An 18,872-nucleotide genomic window follows, 5' to 3' on the forward strand; every position below is an offset into this window, starting at 1 on the left:
CAAAGCCCGTGCAATTTCCCCCTCAGCAGATGAACTGGGCTTATCCAAGGTCTCCCACAAAACAGGGAACACTCCTGTTCAATATCCTGAATCCCTTACTACACCCAAGGACCTCAGGTCCCCAAATGGGCCCCATCTGCTCTACCAGCAAACAGAAACATTCAGTGACAGGCAGCAAGGCCAGACACCTGGTGCTGGGGCCTCTGGCCCTCCCCAGGGGCACCAGGGGGCCTTCCCACACCTCTGCCCAAGGTGTCCAGCTCTGGAGGAACCTGCCACTGGGCAGCCTGCTCTCAGAGGCCACAGAGTGGGAAACGGTGTGTTTCAGAATCAATGAAATAAGCCTCCCCCACAAGCCCAAGAGAAAGCAGAAAGAACCTGCGGGGGTTGCCTCATTTTAATATCCAGTGAATTTTCCGCTCTTTCATAAGCAAAACAAATCCACAAACCCAGCAAGTAGGAGGCACCCAGCTCAGTGTCATATCTGCCACCCGCCGTCCCCGCCCTCGGGCGACCGTCAGGATGGCCCCTGCCCGCAGCCCCCAGCGTGCTCACCTGGGGAGGTCTGCTTGACGACCCGCACAATCTGCTCCTTGCCCGGCTCCAGGTAACCCATCTTACTGATGAACTCCAGGGCGGCCTCGATGCTGCGGCTGCCGGTCTGCTTGAGGGCCCTGCCCGCCATCTCCTGGGGGTGGGGTGGACACAGAGACATCAGTGGGGGCCTGGGTGCGCGTCCCCTCGACACGAAGCCTCCAGGACTGCCTTCCCGCCCTGCGCCCGGCTCCAAGCCAGCACCACTGGGGACGTGTCCTCAGTCGCCGATGACAACCTCACTGACCCCCAGACCACGACGATGGGCTTGGAAGACCGTACGTCCTGCTCCTGCTAGAAAACTTCTGTGACTGGACTGAAATTCCCATCTAGCCTGTGGAAGTCAGAGAACTGGCCTTCCCCAGCCCAGGCTTCCTGGCGGAGGGACCCCTGCCCCGAGGGGAGACCTGCACATCTACTGTTTATGGTGCCCCGTGCCCATGCGGGTGGCGGTGGGCGAGAGAGGACATCAGCCCAGGACAGGCCCCAGCACTGCTGGCGGGATGAGCACCGGGGAAGAGGGCCGGAGGACGGAGAGGGACCAGGGACTGATCACAGGCCAGACGGAGGCACAGCCGGCTCTTCACGGACAGCTGGGATTCAGGCAGCAGGAGGGCTCAGTGGAGGAAAGGTATTCTTGGCAGCAGGTGGTACAGTCAGAGCAGGGGCCTGGTGGGGGAAGAACGGGGAGGCGGGAGAGGACAGTGGGGAGGCACCACAGACCGGGCCGCCTACCTGAAGGCAGTCACGGGAGCTTTCCAAGCAGGGTCGGGGTCAGTGAGAGGATGGGCCAGGGGCAGAGCTGCAGAACCCGTGGTCGGATGCTCAGGCCGGAGGGGGAGGGCTGCGAGGGCTGTGGCCCAGGTGCCCTGGGCCAGCTCTGCAGAGCTGAGGGCAGACAGGGAAGCCAGCCTTCAAGGATGGAACCGGGAGGGGCAGCGAGAGGGGATTCTGTGGACAGACAGGGGTCTTCTGAAGGTGGAGGGGTGGGTGGGCAAGGAGGAGGGAACTGCAAATGCAGGAAGTGGGTGGTGACCGGAGGGGAGGGGTCTCAGAGCAGCAGGGGTGGGAGAGCCCTGACAGAGACTGCTGTAGCTTGGACAGGAGAGGAGAAGGCAGTGAGCAGGCAGCAGGACCCCAGGTCCCCAGGGGACAGAGGCCGGTCAGCAAAGAGCCACGGCAGAAACCCAGGAGATGCCCCGGACCCTGAGGACGGATGAGCCGCTCTCCCTGCCTGCCGGGCCAGGGGCTTTTCAAGGCTAACAGAGTGGACCTGTCCCCGCGCTTGTGTGTCTGCCCGTCTGTTAGGACTGCGACAGCCTGGGGGCCTGACCCTCCTGTGGCTCAGGGCTGCGCCCACCCACCTAACACAGGGACGGGAAGGACTCCGGTGCTTTACATCCACTGATTGTGTACATAATATTAACCTCCATCCTGGCCGGGCCCCACGGGGTGGCTGGACAAAGCGCGCACGCGGCCGTGACCTGTGCCTGTGTCCTCGGGGATTCGGGAGAGAAGAGGCAGGAAGAGCCCCGCCCGTGAGCCAAGGGCTGGGGGGGAGGCGGCCTCTGGGGGAAGCAGCGGAAGGGACGGCTCGCGAGGCTGGGCAGCGGTGGGCAGAGCTGCCTTGGGATCGAAGGAAAGGACACGAGCTGGGGGAGAGCCAGCCCCCTGCGGACAGCGCCTATCTGCTGTGTCTGGGACGGGACCGAAGCCTTGGCTTCTTTGGGGTGACTGGCTGCACGTGTGCGTCGCTTCAGACCGGCTACGTGTCAAGGAAACGGCGACTCTGAGGACCAACCACGTCAGACAGTGTGTGTTCAACTCCCTGCTGCACACTGGCCTCAGCCTCAAGATTCCAACCTTCCCAACGCTTCGCTTCCAGTCGAGGAACTTAACCAGCAAGAACACCGGGAGGCAACCACAGGTACCGACGTGCTCACAGGGCTGCTTCGAATCGCACAACCGACCAACTAACCATACGCCCATCACACACCCGACCACGCTAATGAGCCCTCCTGTTTACTAAACAACCCAGTCAGGCAGTCTTGCCCTTGCCGTCTGTCCCTTCCACCAAATTTAGCAAGTGTGCAGTTTCCGTACATTAACTCTCAGAAACACCACTAGACATATATGTATAGGCGTGCTTTAAAAACTGCAGGAAGGGACTGCCCTGGTGGTCCAGTGGGTGAGACTCCGCACTCCCAATGCAGGGGGCCCGGGTTCGATCCCTGGTCAGTGAACTAGATCCCGCACGCATGCCGCAACTAAGACGTGGCACAGCCAAAATAAATATAAGTAAGTAAATAAATAAATACTAAAAACCCCCACAAACTGCAGGAAACTCGGGATCATTTTTAAACCCATCAGGAATCACAACCCTGCCTTGCCTCCACCCCCCAGGCAGCAGGACGCCGTTTCTGTGACTCCAGTGCCCAGATGTCAGGCCAGCAGCGTGGTGTGCCGCTGTAAGAGCGGTGCCCAGGGACGCCCACACCCTGCCCCTGAGCTCCGCCCCAGCTGGACAGCACGCTTGCCCCCGGGGCCTTCGGGAGCCCGGTGAGCAGGGGCCCAGGGTCTGCACGGCTGCCCCCGCGCCACCCCCTTGCCCCTCGGCTTCTAGACCCACGTCCCCTCCCCCCTGCCCTCCCTCGCTCCACCGGCTGAGCTGCCGGGCTTGAAAGTCCCACAGCTCCAGAGCCCGGGGGCAGGGCAGCTCCTCACGGCCGTTTCCCGGCGATTCCAAGAGCCTGAAGGGCGGGTGGCTGGCTGTGAAGGAGAAGGAAAGGGCGACCCAGCCTGCCTGGGGCCGGAGCCAGAGACGCAGGCCCCCGCGGAGCGAGTGGATCCCGCGCCAGTCCGACACACCCGGTACCCGCGCGGTTGCCGGAGAAGGAGAAGAGAAAACTAAAGCCAGGAAAACCCGCAAGGGGCCTCTGGATCTGAACTGTGAGTGGGTGACGAGAAGATGAGGCACAACTCCGGCTCAAGGCCCTGCAGCAAGGCCGCGGGGCAGGGCGCCCACTGAGCGCTTCCGAGGAAAAAGATGTTTTTTAGAGTAACACATAGGTAGGGAATGAAGAAGAAATTTGGGCTAAAATTAAACAAGCATGGAAAATGCTCAACCTTACCAAGGATCAAAGAAACACTTTTAATAAAATAGCGTTTTATATTGAATTGTTAACACCAAAACAAAATAGTTATAAAGGCAAATGGCTGGTGAAACTCTTCAGTCATATATTTTTGGTCCTTTGAGGTGACTATTTGTTAACAAGTACCAAAAGTTATTAAACGTGCGCCCTGATTTAATAATTTTACTTCCTAAAATTCTCAGGCCAATTTAAAAGAATCCTATTTTAAAAGTCAACTTGCATAAAGATGTTTGTCCGAATTAGATATAATACAATAAATCAGCCCCTCAAACAGAAGGGTGTAGGGCAGGAGTAGAAAGGGCTTAAATAATCCAATGAGAGAATGATTATGTTCATTATAATTAAAGTATTCCCTGGGATACACTTAATGCAGCCCAAAAATACTTGCTATGGCCAAATTCTCTTACTGGAGAAGCACTAAGCATCTAATATTCTTCTCTACAGAGCACACAGCAGTGAACAAAATGTGCGACTTCCAATAGCGTAAACAACATGAAGAAACAGTGACGTGCAAAATGTGTCTGAGCATCGTCCACAAACAAGGGCTTGATCAGAACACGAGGAAAACAAGTTTGACAGTTTTATGTTGAAATACGCAATGATTTCTTCTTGTTAAAGAGCGTAAGATGATGAGAATACTTATGCGTATGTCCAGTTCCGTTATAATAAAGCTGCCAGTGTTATCCAGCTACACAGTTGTGGGCAGATGACAAAAGTCCTCCAGATCACAGCTGAGTCCAGTGAGAGGGCAAGATGTCACAGGGTCATCCCAGAGCTCCCTTCAGCTGTAAAGTTCCACGATTTCAAGGGATGTTTGCTAAAACATTAAGGATTTCACTGTTGGCACTATCGAGATAGGTGAGCGGAGGTGTGACCCACTCCAGGGAAACTACCAAAATCCCCTATGAGTTTACACACACACACACACACACACACACACAGAGGAAGTGAGAACGTTATCATAATATTGATTACTGGTGTGATTAGTGAAGTCCGAGAACCTAAGTAACGTCTTTAGTTCAGTCTATCCAGCAGGTTATTCCAGTTGTCCTACTATGAGCCCAATCATCAAATACCTACTTTGCTTCCATTTATCATAATTTGGCTACACAGTCAGCAGGAAGTACTGCTTTCTACATGCTCCTGCAACTTCACAGGCCCTTAAATAAGTATTTTACTTGGGTTACTATTTAACTACAAAACCATTCTTACATCTTCGTGGGATTTGTTCTTAAAGGAACACTAACACTCCTGGATATGCCTATTACGATAACTTAGGTCCAACCTCTTTTTGAAAAAAACACTCCCATTTTTGTCAATAATGAAAAGCCATAGAGAAATAGAATATAACATACAAAAACCCTTAGCCGTGTTCCAGGAAAGGGTAGGGAACCAGTTTTAACAGCACATGTGCTGCCCAGGGTCAGGGCCTCCTGAGGACGGTCAGCGGCATGAACCTGCCCGTGGACACAGTGGGCCCGCCGCTGGGCTCAGGGAACAGGCTCTGCCGGGCCTCCCCAGCATGGCCGCCCCCCGTGCTCTGGCAGGAACCCCCTGACCGCACCCTCACCAGCACATGCCTGCTTTTAGGGAGGCCGACAGGTCCTCTAACACCTGGCTTGCACAAGTCACGCAATAAATAGGCACACACACAAAACCACAAAATCTCTAGGACCGTCGCTTCTGCCCCGGGAAACAAGGAAGGAGCCAGACCGTCCCTGCCAGGGACAGACGAGCCCTGGCGTTCTGAGTTCTGGGGGAACCAAGGAGCCCGTGGCAGAGAGCATAGGGGTGGGCGGTGCGGGCCCCTCGGAAGTCAGATTCCAGGGGGGAGCTGGTCACCACCAGCCAGAGAGCCTGGCGACACGAGTGGGTAGAGGTCCGTGGTGGCCCAACACAAAGAACCTGACGCTGAGTTAGAGACAGGCGCGTTCAAAGCCTGAGCTGAGGATGCCAGACAGAGGGTGGAGCTGGGGCTGGGCAGAGTTCAGAAGAAAAGGTCTCAGGCAGAGAAAGCCTGGGGACAACACAGCCTCACTGGATGGTCTGAACTGGGGCACGCGGTGCGACGGGTCCCAGGGCCAGCCTTCCTGCTCCCCCGCTGGGCAGGGCCCTGGCTCCTTTCAGGGCAGGATCGGAGGTCGGGACAAGGGTTCAGAAGGAAGGGCTCGCCAAGCTCCAAGCTCTGCACACTTGGTTCTGAACCGCACTGTGGGCTCTACAGGGTAGAGCGAAGACACCGGGAGAGGGCAGGCCCAAGAGCCTCCGGCCACTGTCCTCGGGGCTGGGAGGGGAATCAAGGGGGGCTTAATGGGCAGCTGTGGCTCGCACTCTTCTTGGGAACTCTGTCGTCAGAGGTACAAGGTTTTCACGAAGGAAAGGATTCGGTTTCTGTCTCAGCCCACGATGCCGGGTGACGAAGCAGGAGGTGGCAGTCCAGTGCGTGAGCAGCGGGACCCTGGGCCCAGGGGACGGGGGCGGGGGCTGCCCACCGCCTGGTACCTGCAGACACAAGACGGAGCCACGAAGGCCAGACCCGCGCCGCGAATGGGCGTCAGGACGCCGGGAGACGGACCAGCCGGCAGAGCTCAGGCGCCAGCGGCTCCGCGTGATTCTGGAAGAAGAGATTCTTCGTCGGCCACAAGCCCGCCTTCGCTCCTGAAATTCAGTGGCCTGAGTGTGTGGGGGGAGGCTTCCCGTGCAGACAAGGGCCACCGCCGACTTCTGCCATTCAGACGTCTCACCCGCAGACGGCACACGGGCCTCCCCACCGAGCATCCTTCGTCACAGACCTTCGAGCTCCTTTCTGAGCTTTCAATGAGTAGCTGCTCTTCTCCTGTGTGTCCTGTAGCCGTCTGCACGGCCTCCGTCCCACTTTGCTGGGGACCGTCAGCCCACAGGCATCAAAGGGAAGGGACGTCTAGATGCAGAGTTCAGGGAGCTCTCCTCTCTGTGGTTGTTTTTTAAATGTTATCAAGTAAACGGGGCCATCTAGAAAGCTGTGGGCTCATTTAAGAAGGAAGACAGTCTTCTGCTACTTCTACACCCTTGAAAGATACAGTGAAATTTACAAACATGTTTAATTATGAAATATGGTACTGAAGACGAAATTCCAAGCTAGTTTTTATGTAATTTTCAGAAAAAGTTAGGGAGTTCCCTGGTGGCCTAATGGTTAGGATTCCAGGCTTTCGCTGTCGTAGCCCGGGTTCAATCCGTGGTTGGAGAACTCAGATCCCGCAAGCCTCACGCGGCCCAGAACAAAACCAAACAAACAGAAAAAACCCCCAAACAAAAAACAATCTATTAAAAAGAAAAAAAAAGCGAAGAAAAAGTTACAGTGTAACCTTGAAATGGACACACATTGGGGAGCTCCGCACACGGGCACATAGCTGCTATGCAGGCCCCCTTCTGGCCGGCTCCACCCCGGGGTTCCGACACCCTTTAAACTGGGACTTCCCTGGTGGTCCAGTGGGTAAGACTCCGCGCTCCCAGTGCAGGGGGCCTGGCTTCGATCCCTGGTCGGGGAACTAGATCCCACGCGCGTGCCGCGACTAAGACCCGGGGCAACCAAATAAATAAATAAATATTTTTTTAAAAACACGTTTGAAATCCTTTAAACTGTTTTCAGGGTTGAAATGGATGTTGACCCCAGTGTGAAAGCCCATCGAGTAGGCTGGGACAAGGACGCTGGCTTTTACCCTGATCGAGGCAGGAAGCCGCCTAGCGTTTGGAGCACGAGATCCGACTTCTGTTTTAAAAGGGTCCCCTGGCTGCGCTGTGGAGAGCACAGTCTAAGGGGGATGGGGGAGGTTAAGGGGCCGGCGTGACCGTGCAGACGCACCGACTGTCCAGGTCCCCAACAGACTCCTGCTGGGTTCCCGGGAGGGCCCTCGCAGCCCACAGGGAGCTCAGCTCCTCTCGTGCTGCAGACCAGCCTTTGGGAGGGTCTCTTGAGTGGAGGCGCAGCCTCGTGGGCCCTGTTGGTGGGAGGACTCGGGACTGAGACAGAGAGGGAGCGGGAGCTGTGCACGGGTCTCCGAGTCTTGGAATCGCCCTAAAATGTAGGTGCTTGTATTTTATCAAAATCAGGAGACTGGGACTTCCCTGCTGGTCCCGTAGCTGGACGCTGCTGGTCCAGACTCCGAGTTCCCAATGCAGGGGATCCGGGTTCAATCACTAGTCGGGGAACTAGATCCCGCGTGCCGCAACTAAAGATCCCACACGCGGCAAGGAAGATCCCTCATGCCACAACTAAGACCCGGCGAAGTCAAATAAATAAATAAAATATTCTTTAAAAAATCAGGAGACTGGGGCTCAGAATGAGTAATCATTTCCCAAGTTCACACAGTCAGTGGTAAAGTCAGAACTCAAAACCCAAATAGTCAAAACAAGTCCAACATGACCAGTAATCAGAGGCTGCATTTTTTAAAATAAGGGACCATCTCACACTCATTAGATGGACAAGTGTTTAAAATACCTGACACCACCAAGTGTCGGCTAGGACAGGGAAGACCGCCCCGCAGAGGCTGAGGACGAGATGCTGACCTGTAAACCACACAGAACACTGTGACAGCATCTGGTAAAGTCAGGGATGCTCGCATCTGTGACCCACACACTCCACTTCCGGAGAAAGTCCCCACGCGTTCACAAGAAGACACACAGGAGAACACCTGCTGCACTTCTGTCGAGAATGGAAAACTGGAAACGATCTAAACACCCATTAGTGGGATAACCGAGACGTAAGTGGCGGTGAAATGACAGCAATTACAGTGAACGGGAGCCTCGTCCATCAACGTCGATAAACCTCAGAAACATGATGCAGACGGGAAAAGGAAGCTGCAAAATCACATTATACAGGGGTTTTAAAAACCTTGTAAAACAGTACCGCAGATTGGTTACAGAACGCGTCTGAAGCAACGGCACCGAACACAAATGGGAATGAGGGGCCCAGCACGGAGGCACAGAGGAGCTGCTCCATGTGACACAGCGTTTCTCCCAAAGGTCTCTGGAACAAGGTGGGAAAATGTTACATCATTCTCTCTACTTCTATAAACGTTTGACTGATGAAAAATCATCATCAGTCATCACAAGCATGTCTGACAGGAAGGCCAGCCCCAGTGCTGCCTGCCCAGGCGCGGCCTGTGCCCCTCGTCCACAATCCCGCCTGCTCATCCTGAAGTTCTCGGGGCCGGAAGCTGCGTCCTGCTCACGTCTGTGTCCACGGCTTGGCAGACAGGAACTGCTTGGGCGCTCGGAAAGCGATGAACGGACGAAGGAACAGACGTGCAAAAGCCCAGCCCTTCCTGCCCTGGCGGCCCCATCTCGTGAGCGCACAGGGGACGGGAAGAGCGCCGTCCCTGCGTGGTCTCCGCCCTGGAGGCTCTAGAGGCGCCGAATCCCACCCCCCTCCGCACCTGCTCCTGCCTCAAACAGCCCCTCCTGTGGCCCAGCGGGTCCCGTCAGGCAGTGAAAGAGTGACCCACTGGCTGTCGCTTACGGGTGACAACATTCAAACAACCTGGGTGCCCCAGAATAGACCGGGGTCTATCATCGATTCACTGGAACGCGACACTTTGTTTTTTTAGACAGTGTGTCGGAGAAGAAAATGACACGGGGCAATGCTTGCGATATACTGTAAAGTAAAATAAGCCAAGCACAAAAAGCGGGTCCCAAACACACACACGGGGCTTCGGCTCATACCTGGTGCGTCAGCCGCCAAAGCACTCTCATCATTTTCCATCCGTGCTCTGACGTGACAGTCACAGCGGAGAAGGGACCTCAGCACGTTTTGGAATAGAGAAGCCAGAGGGAGGGGGTGAAACGCCCAGGAGCAAGCTGTGAGCCCACCGGGCAGGAGAGGATGAGGACCCAGGGTCCCACCCGGCCCGGCCCTCCCCTGGGGACACGGAACCCGAAGCTCCGACCAGAGACTGCAGCCCAGCGAGGGGCCGACGGGCAGCACAGGAGTGAGGCAGAGGGTCAAGGGAGCCACGACACCTCACAGAGCTGAGGGTCTCCCCTCCGCCGGAGAGGCCAAGCCCGGCGTGGGCAGCAGTGAGCCCGGCCTCCAGCGCAGCCCCTGCCATCAGCACTGTGGCCGTCACTCCCAGGTACGAACAGCCTCCAACTCAAGCCAAAGCAAACAAACCCAACAGCACACACGATATGACCTCATTCTGTAAATTAAAAAAAAAACCACACCAGATACCGACATGTTCGCGGTGGCGCCTCAGAGCGATGGGGGCCCGGTGATCTTCCAGAAACGCAGCCAAGTAACCGCCTGGTTCCCTGGTGTTGGGACCCACGACCCCCCCCTCACTTCCTCTCACCTCTTCTTTGGTTGCTGTTTAAAAATATCTGCTTCCTTCTCTCGGCTCTATCGAGACGGGCTTCTAGAGACCATGCGTGGGTGTCAGCTCCGGCTGCGGGTCAGAACCCGTGTCCTCTCCACCCTCCACGGACACATGTGACACCACTGCAGGAGCAGGGATGCTCCTCGTTACAAGGAGGCCTGTTTTCTCCAGCTGGTCATGTGCCCACAGGCAGCAGACTAAACACCAGACAATAACCACACAAGTGCTCGGAGGTGCACGATCGTTTTCCCTGAGAAAACAGCTATTTTGACACACCTTGGGACAGGTCCGTACAATGGGAGGCTCTGCCCTCGGCCAGGAATTTCAAACATCTGGGCCGCTGCAGAGTTAAGAGTTCCAAAGACGACAAGCTTCATCAATACCTGCCGGAGCTCCACTAGGAAATCTTCTAGCCAAACTTTCTACCTAGCAGTGGTCCCACTTTAAAACGATGCTCTTAGAAAATGCCATTAGCACCCCTTTCGGAGAGTCGCACGTGCAGGCTGTTGGCAGATTTGTAAAGAAATGAGCAGCAGGAAGGCCTGTGGAGTGAATGTGTGGACAGAGGGCCCTGCATGTAAGCCCCGTCCTGTCCGCCACAATCACCCCGAGAAATGAGTGCCGCCAGCCATGTGTCAGAGATGCAAAAACCGAGGGAGTAAGATGGATTAGCAACTTACCCTAAGCCACAGTGACAGCAAGGACCAGGTAGGAAGGAGAGGCGCTCAAAGCACTTGTAGCGGGGCTTCCCTGGTGGCGCAGTGGTTAAGAATCCACCTGCCAATGCAGGGGACACAGGCTCGAGCCCTGGTCCGCGAAGATCCCACATGCCGCGGAGCAACTAAGCCCGTGCGCCACAACTACTGAGCATGTGTGCCACAACTACTGAAGCCCGCGCGCCTAGAGCCCGTGCTCTGCAACAAGAGAAGCCACTGCAATGAGAAGCCTGCGCATCGCAATGAAGAGTAGCCCCCGCTCGCCACAGCTAGAGAAAACCCGTGAGCAGCAACGAAGACCCAACGCGGACTAAACAAATAAATAAATACACACACACATACACACACACACACACACACAAAAGACTGAAGGTGCTTATCTATCAAAATACTGATGTTAAAAACGTAATCTTATCAGCGGCTGTCTTTCAGAGGTAAGATTTTCAGCTGCTTTCATTTTCATCTACAATGTCTAGAACGTTCTATAACGAACATAAATTACGATTTTGAAAACAATACACCTATAGTAGTCATGAAATTATGAGTTGCCCTTTCCAAGCTGGTTGACATTTCTAGTGCACGAGGTCTGGGCAGGGAGTGAGCGAGGGTTCGACTGCTTTCGCTAGCACAACTGACCACTGCCCGACAGAAAGCTAACGTGGGCCACAGAGGGACCTCCATTTTCTTGTAGCCACATTTAAGAAGAAAAAGGTAAAAGTGGAATTAGTGTTAATACGTTATTTACCCCCATATCTCTTTCAAGTGCAATCAATATTAAAGGTACAGAGATATCTTACATTCTCTTTTTTGCACGAAGTCCTCCAAATCAGGCGTGTATCAGGCTCAGCGCAGACTTCAACTCAGACGAGCCGCCAGGGTCAGCGCAGGCGCCCCCCACGGGCCGTAAGGGCCTGGGAGCCTCCGCCGGGCCCACAGAGCGCCCACTGCAGAACCCGGAAGGCTGCGGCTGCCCACTGACTGGCCGTCTCATTCTGTTTTGCTTTTTGATTCATGGACTTTTATTTATTTAACAGGTTATTATCAGCTCCGTCAGTATTCCTTTACGTCTAAGCTACTGTTTACTACTCCCAGTGAGTTCTGCACCGTTCTTGAACTAGAATTCAAGTACACTGACGGAGAAGTTTCCGTTGGTGTCCCGGGGCCAGCACGGGCGCACCTGCGGAACACCATGCAAGGCATCCTCAGAGGGAAGGCGCCCAAGCTGGTGGCAACTTCTTGTTCTGCAAGTGCCTTTCAGCAGGGCCATTCGGGTGTTCAGCTCTGTCCGTGACGGGACGCACAGCACCCTGAAACCCTGTCTGGTTTTTACTGGCTCGGGATCAAAACTACCGACCTACCCAATCCGGGCCTCGACTGTCCCCGTCAGCATCTAGAATCACTACATGTGAGTGGCCGGCTGATTCACGGAGGGCGGGGCCTCCCACCCTTAGCACGGAGGAAGGACCCCCCGCCGCACGATGCTCCAGGCTGGAGGGACGCGGAGCTGCGTGTCCTGCATCCCACCGGTCCTTGTTTGCCGCTCCATCGACCACGGGAGAGCCAGGTTTTAGCTCCCGCGTGGCACCCCTCACCCCATAGAGCCTGAAGCTTTGTCTTCAGGTGTGTTCTCCCTGGTACATCTTCCGGACGTACTGGCCCTTTTATTATTGTGTCCCTCTGTCTCAAGTAACACTCACCCTGAAGGGGACTGTCTGATTTCAACGTCGCCACCGCATCTACTTGATGTTTACGGTTTGCAGGGCAGACATTTCCCCCAGACTTTGGCTTTCAGTCCCTTTGTGTCCTTGTCCTTGTAACAGGTGTGCCTTGTAGACGGGACAGAGGTGGATCTTGCTTTTTTATTCATTTTATTTATTTTTCTTTGATTGGGGTGCTTAATCGCTTTACGCAGCGAGTGTAATGATCGCTATGGCTTTATTTAGGTCTGCATTCCTACTGACGCATCTGGCTTTCACTCCGCCACTCCTCCCTCCCCGGCTCCTTCCACGTTAATCAAATGCTGCTTTAGTCGTTCGCTTTAATTCTTCACTGACTCTGTAGCTCTGTCTCCTCCAACTGTATTTTAGTGATGGCTCTAAAGGCTGCAACATGCATTTTTAACTTACCACCACCTACTTAAATGTTGATTTCTAATTGTGTCAGGAAAAATATAGGACCCTTGCTACAGCTGACCCGGAGCGATGGGGGTTGGTTAGGGGTTTCAACTGCCCACACAGCTGAGAACCCGTGTACAGCTGTACAGTCGGCCGTCCGCACTCGTGGTTCCACGTCCGCGGATTCAACCTACCACAGAGTGCGTGGGACACATTTGCTGAAGAAAAGCTGTGGATAAGTGGCCCCGTGAAGTTCAAACCCAAGTCGTTCAAGGGTCAGTGGCATCTCCACTTAAGCCCCACCCCCCGGTGCGTGAGCCGCGACAAAGCGAAGCCCCGTTTTATTGAGATCTGGCTGTACCTGAAAGTTTTCACCAAATTTGGGAAGTTTTCAGCCATTACTGCTTCAGATGTTTTTCTGTCCCTTCCTCCTTCAGGGATTCCAGTCACACACGTCACACATCCTGGACCCCTCGGTATTGTGCCACAGGCCTCTGAGATTCTGTTTACTTCTCTTCAATCTTTTCTATGTTTTTTGCTTGTGTGATGTCCGCTGATCCATATTTAATTTCACCGATTCCTTCTACTGTCGTGGGTTCTCAGCTAATTCACCTGCGAAACGTGCCAGGTGGGCCAGCAAATCCCTAAGACCCCGTGTGAGCCACTACGGTTGCCTGGGGGGTCCTGATGGAAACGGGGATTCAGGGAAGGGAGAACGCGGCTCGTGCGGGAACCCACTGCCCAAGGAGGCCACACGATGGACCACGGAAGAAGCGGGCCTTGGCGGGGTGGGGTGCAGCTGGGCTGCCGGGGAGGCCCCAGCGGGAGGACGGACAGCGCGTGGGGGCAGTTACTCGGCCTGGAGGCCGCCGGCGTGTAAGGAGGGGGATACGGCCGGGGCAGGCGGGTGTGCCTGGCGACGAGAGAAAGGACGGGGTCGGATGAGGAAGTGCAGCGGCTCCCAAGGGGGTGGCTGCGGCCGCGTTTCAGGAAAAGGCCGCCAGGAGGAATGGGGGTCGGGGGACTTCTCAGGAGAATCTAGGGTAGGGCAGGGTGTTAGCGCGGAAAAGACAGAGATGTGAAGGCTACTTAGGAGGAAAAAATTGCAGGCATCGGGGAAAGTATTCATTAAACAATGACTGAAGGAGAGGCTCTGGTCAGGGACAGTCCAAGACAGATCTCATTCATTGCTGGAAGGATTGAAAGCGTAAGTGCAATTTAAACACTTGTCAAGAAATGTGGCGATTCAAATAAAAACTATAAAAAGGCTCTTATCACTTGTCCTAGTAATTCCATCCCTAAAATTTATTCCCAGGAAATCAGTGAAATCCGTTATGATTCCCGCAGAAGGCTGTTCATCGCCAGCGCTGAGCTGCCCACACGAGGAGGCCGCGAGCCCCACGTGGTTTGATGCCACGTCAGCCCGGGCACGAGCCCGAAACGCTGCCCCTCGCGGTGGCCAGGCCTCGCTGCAGCCCACCGGCACCTCCTGCTTCCCTCTCCCCTGCCTGGTCACTGGAGCTCCTAACACTTCCGACTTGGTGCTGTCCAACTCAAATAGATTTTTGCTCAAATAAACTCTTAAAATGTTTAATATGCCTCAGTTTACCTTTTAACACCAGCTGTTTACAATAAATTACAGAACATCTGTTTGAACAATGGAATATAACACAGATGTTACAGACAAAAATGTTTATGATGAAATCTTTATCCCTTCACTTCTGAGGGTTTGCACAGTTTCAGGGCCTAGAGGATGGTGATCTCAGAACAAAGCCACCGCTTCACAGGTCTGCAACCTGAAGGGAGAGATGGTTACTGAACGAAATACACACCTACACACATAGAAACAAATTCTGATAAACGCCACGGAGGGAACTTCCACTGTAATGAAAGAACGAAAACAGGGGGTTCCAATTTAGACCGGGGATCAGAAAAGGCTTTTCTGAATCCATGACACTAAGATAAGCCTCCAAAGAGAGAGGGCATCACCCAAGCAAGGGGGGGCTGGAGTTGGGAAGCCTGAGAAGAGGCCACACAGCCGGCGGGGCCAGGGTGCCGACCGCGGGAAAGGGCGGGACCTGAGGCCAAGAACTCGTCCCCGGCACAGTGGGAAGGTTTCCGGAGGGAAAGGACAGGCTCCTTCCTTTCCAGAGTGACTGCTCGGAGGGTTCTGTGCAGGGAACAGATGGGGAGAGGAGCCCTGCGGTCCCGGGCCTGGCGGGAGAGCTGAGCGGGAAGGCAAGCAGGGAGAGAGTCAGCGCGTATATTTCTGCAACAGAAGAACTGGGATCATATTGTACGTGCTGTTTTGTGACCAGCGTTTTTCAACCTGTCACCCTGGGCACATCGCTCCTTGATAACTTCCTTTAATTTCCTTTCACTAGAAAAAAAATTTGGCCACTTTTATACCAAAATGTTCAGAGTGGCCATATGTGGGCTGATACAATTGCAGGCAATTTTCATTTTCTCTTTATACTTTTCTGTATTTTCCGAAAGTATGCAACGAACACACGCTACTTTAATGACCTGGGGAAGCCTGGGGGAAGGTACGACACAAAGGTATGATTTGCTAGTGTCTTGTCTAAATCCTATTTAGAAAGGTATAGTTTATCTTTTGGCAGGGCTGAAATTAATTTGAAAATCAAAAAAAAAGAAAAGAAAAAACAGAGGGGGAAAAGGCAAAGGCTGCTACACCCACAGTCATTGTTAAGACAGTTTCCTGTTACAGGACTGACATTCCTCAACTCAAGTGTTTCTTTTTTCCTCCTGCTCTTATTAATATTTCAGGGCAGTGACAACCCTGAACACTAGTCCCCTTTCCAGAGGAAGAGGAGGAAACATACGAGTCACCTGAATCCCTGCCTCTCCCTCATTAGCAAAACCCCGGCCTTCGAGTGAGACCACCGAGGCCACCTGTCACCAGGATGAAGAGATGGCAGCCTCGCATCAGCGCCCCTCAGGGTCACCCCCGGCCCTTTCCTGGTAACGGCCAGTGAGGCAGAGCTGTGCTTCTGTCTGTTCTAGTGCCTGAGACTTGAGGGACAGTTTAGTGGACCAGCGCCCGGAATCCTCTCTGCAAAGCTTGCGTTTCCCACCATCACTGCTCCTGCCGAATGAGGGGCACAGCCCCATGGCCACGCGGGGCCTCCAGGGCACACGGGGCACACTCGCGGGTCCAGCGCCGAGAGGGGCGGCCGACCATGGGCCTACGAGTTAGAAACAACGGACCCCGGGACTCTCCTGTAGGTCCAGTGGTTAAGACTGTGCGCTTCCAGTGCAGGGGACAGGGGTTCGATCCCCGGTCAGGGGATCATGCATATGCCGTGCAGTGCAGCCAAAAAGAAAAAAAGAAGAAACAACGGAGCCTGGCGGTCTGACCAGGGTCGGCTCAAACCCGGAGGCAAGAACCAGGGTTCCTGCAGGAGGTGAGCTGATCCAGACAGGGATGAGGGGAGATGGCATCACCGCCGACACAGTGTGACACGTCCACAGAGCTCCGGCGTGAGCTTGTCCGGGGGAAGGGGGGCTTGGCAAGCGTGGCCGGGGGGAGGAGGGGGCGAGAGGAGGGGACCGAGTCGCTGAGGAGGAAGCCCCTCCGCGGGCACTGCTGTCCTCCCTCCGCTCAAGCGTGTGTGACAGGCACGTGCGACCACGCCTGCCGGGGCGGGGGCAGCCTGAGTCACTGGGGTCGCACCTGGAGCCCTCTCTGACCGCTGCCACGCGGTCTCAGAACAGCGCGGGGACACACGGTCGCAGCCACCACCAGCGCCTGTCCTTCCACTGTGACGGCAGCAAGTCCAGTGCCGCAGCCTCTGCAAAAGGACCTGGGTCAAGCAGCGCCCTGTGCGGTGGGCTGGGAAACGTGATTCCTCGGCACTTTTTGGCTTGAGGATGCCAAGAATTCTCTCCCTTTGCCTCCTGACCAAGTCACCCCAGTCTACTTGGTGCTGTGCTCGGGTCCCTGACCACTGGCTTTCTTCCTCAGGCCGAATTGGGCATAAGAAATCGATTTGTTTGTTTACATTTCTTCCTACCTGCATTTAGTTAAAGATTTTACTCACTTAAACACATACAATAAAGTGAGGAAAACTGGATTAAGTCAGGATTAGGAAAATTATACCAACAGAGAATTTCGGGACCAGGGGAACATAGCCGCGCCTGGACTCAGCACCGCCCAGGCAGAGCAAGGAGGGAGGCGGGCAGGGTCAGGACACAGGTCGTCCACTGGGAAAAAGCACGAACAAGTCCCAGGACTCCCGTCTGAAAGAAATTCCTCACCTAAGTCCCCCTCTGGGGACACACTGTGATGGAACGCTCAGCTGCTCTAAGGGCCCAGGAGCCATGGGCATCCTTGCTCTCCCAAGGCCCCAACACAGACTCTGAGGGGCCCCAAGGGCACCCTCCCTGCGCTAACCCGCCACAATGCAGCAGGCGAATACAAGTCAGTGCTTCCGAGAAGCAGCAATGTCACACATATGAACGTCGCGGCAACACTGAATCAGCCGTTTTTAAAACTGTCTCAGGAAGAAAAAGAGGGAACACCTGGTAATATGGTCGTTTGGAACCATAAAGATTAAAAGAAAAAGTGAAACTAAATTTTATAAGAAAGATAAAGTAAGAGCTAAATTTAAGTCATCACTTGTGCTAATAAGAGACTACAAAACAGGATGCTCATAATCAAAAACATATCTTTCCAATTCCTTAAATCTATATTTAAAGAACAGCTCCTTCCTTAAGAAATATTAACCTATTGGCCTCTTTGTTTGCCCTATAGAAATTGTCATAAGTCTTTAATGATTTATGTGCAAAAGATTTATGAACATTACACCGTTTGACATATACATTATACCATTACACAGTGAACAGTCTTTTATGTTTTCCCAGAAACTAAATCAGAATCCCAATAAAATGGGGAAAAAAATGTGTGTGCACATGCAGTAGATAAAACACTGCATATAAAAGTGTGTCATCACCAACAAGGACCTGTAAGACCTTGGGGAAACTGGGAGTTTACTGCCATTCTTATAAATATAGGGCTAAAATGGCATTTAAACTCAAAATATAAGGAAACAAAACTGAACCTAGATTAAAAGGCAATACGACAGGAGGCAAGGGGAAAAGCTGCACAGACAGGGATTCTCTGTACCTGTTACACGGGAATTCTAATCACCTGCTTTATCCAAGACACACAACTCTAGAGGTACTGCTGAGCTTTTCCTCACATTATTTGGGTTCACATAATGACTTTCCAACCAGAATTCTCTGAAAGCAAACGTACCCTCTAACCAGGCCAGAAGAAGTCTGAGTTGGAGGGTCAGACCGAAGGCAGAGTTGTTTTAAGCCACAGAGCAACACTATGCACCAATCTGACGGATTATTTCAGGAGCATCAAAAGGGTAAAGAGTCCTTTCTGCCAGCAATTAACATAAATTAAATGCTGATGGGAACTCACGGGTGTCCGACCCTTAATTTTACCATATTTGTGGTTTACTATAAACGGCACCAGCTTCGTTACTTCTTGCACTGTAGTCATCACGCATGGATTTTACCACAAGGAGATCCCACCTGGATTCCGGATCGTTTGCCCGATTTGTTTGTTTTTATCACAACTGCGAGAACAGCGGCTCTGATTCCCTCTTTTGTTTGCTAGTGATTTACACAAGGCTTTCAGCTTTGTTACTGGGCTGAGTACCTGCAGTCTCACCCACTACTTCCCTGGGACGGCTCCATCCTACCTTCAAAAGCATCAAGGTCTGCTGGTCAGGGGACAGCTTCACATTTTCACAGAGAGAAAGGCCGTGGCTGTGCTGTCAGCTCGCGCTGCTAACCCTCTGCGCCCGCCATTCACAGCCTGGGCTTCACGAAAGCAGCTCGTTACCCAGGTCAATCCCAGCACATCCCGAAGGGTCAAGGAAGCCCCACAAAACAGCGCCACTAGTTTCC

The 18,872-nt window shown here is 53.8% G+C and overlaps 1 protein-coding gene across 3 annotated transcripts in view; it reads right to left on the bottom strand.

The window, feature by feature from the left end:
• LATS2 (large tumor suppressor kinase 2) overlaps window positions 1-18,872 on the bottom strand; it is a 46,897-nt gene that overhangs the window by 11,671 nt on the left and 16,354 nt on the right. For all 3 annotated transcript variants that reach the window (XM_060128917.1, XM_060128916.1, XM_060128915.1), the window contains exon 3: window positions 556-688. In XM_060128917.1, coding sequence (XP_059984900.1) covers window positions 556-688 — 133 coding nt within the window. The remainder of the gene's footprint in view (window positions 1-555; window positions 689-18,872) is intronic.

This window comes from Lagenorhynchus albirostris, chromosome 18, assembly GCF_949774975.1.
Source record: "Lagenorhynchus albirostris chromosome 18, mLagAlb1.1, whole genome shotgun sequence".
Lineage (NCBI taxonomy): Eukaryota > Metazoa > Chordata > Mammalia > Artiodactyla > Delphinidae > Lagenorhynchus > Lagenorhynchus albirostris.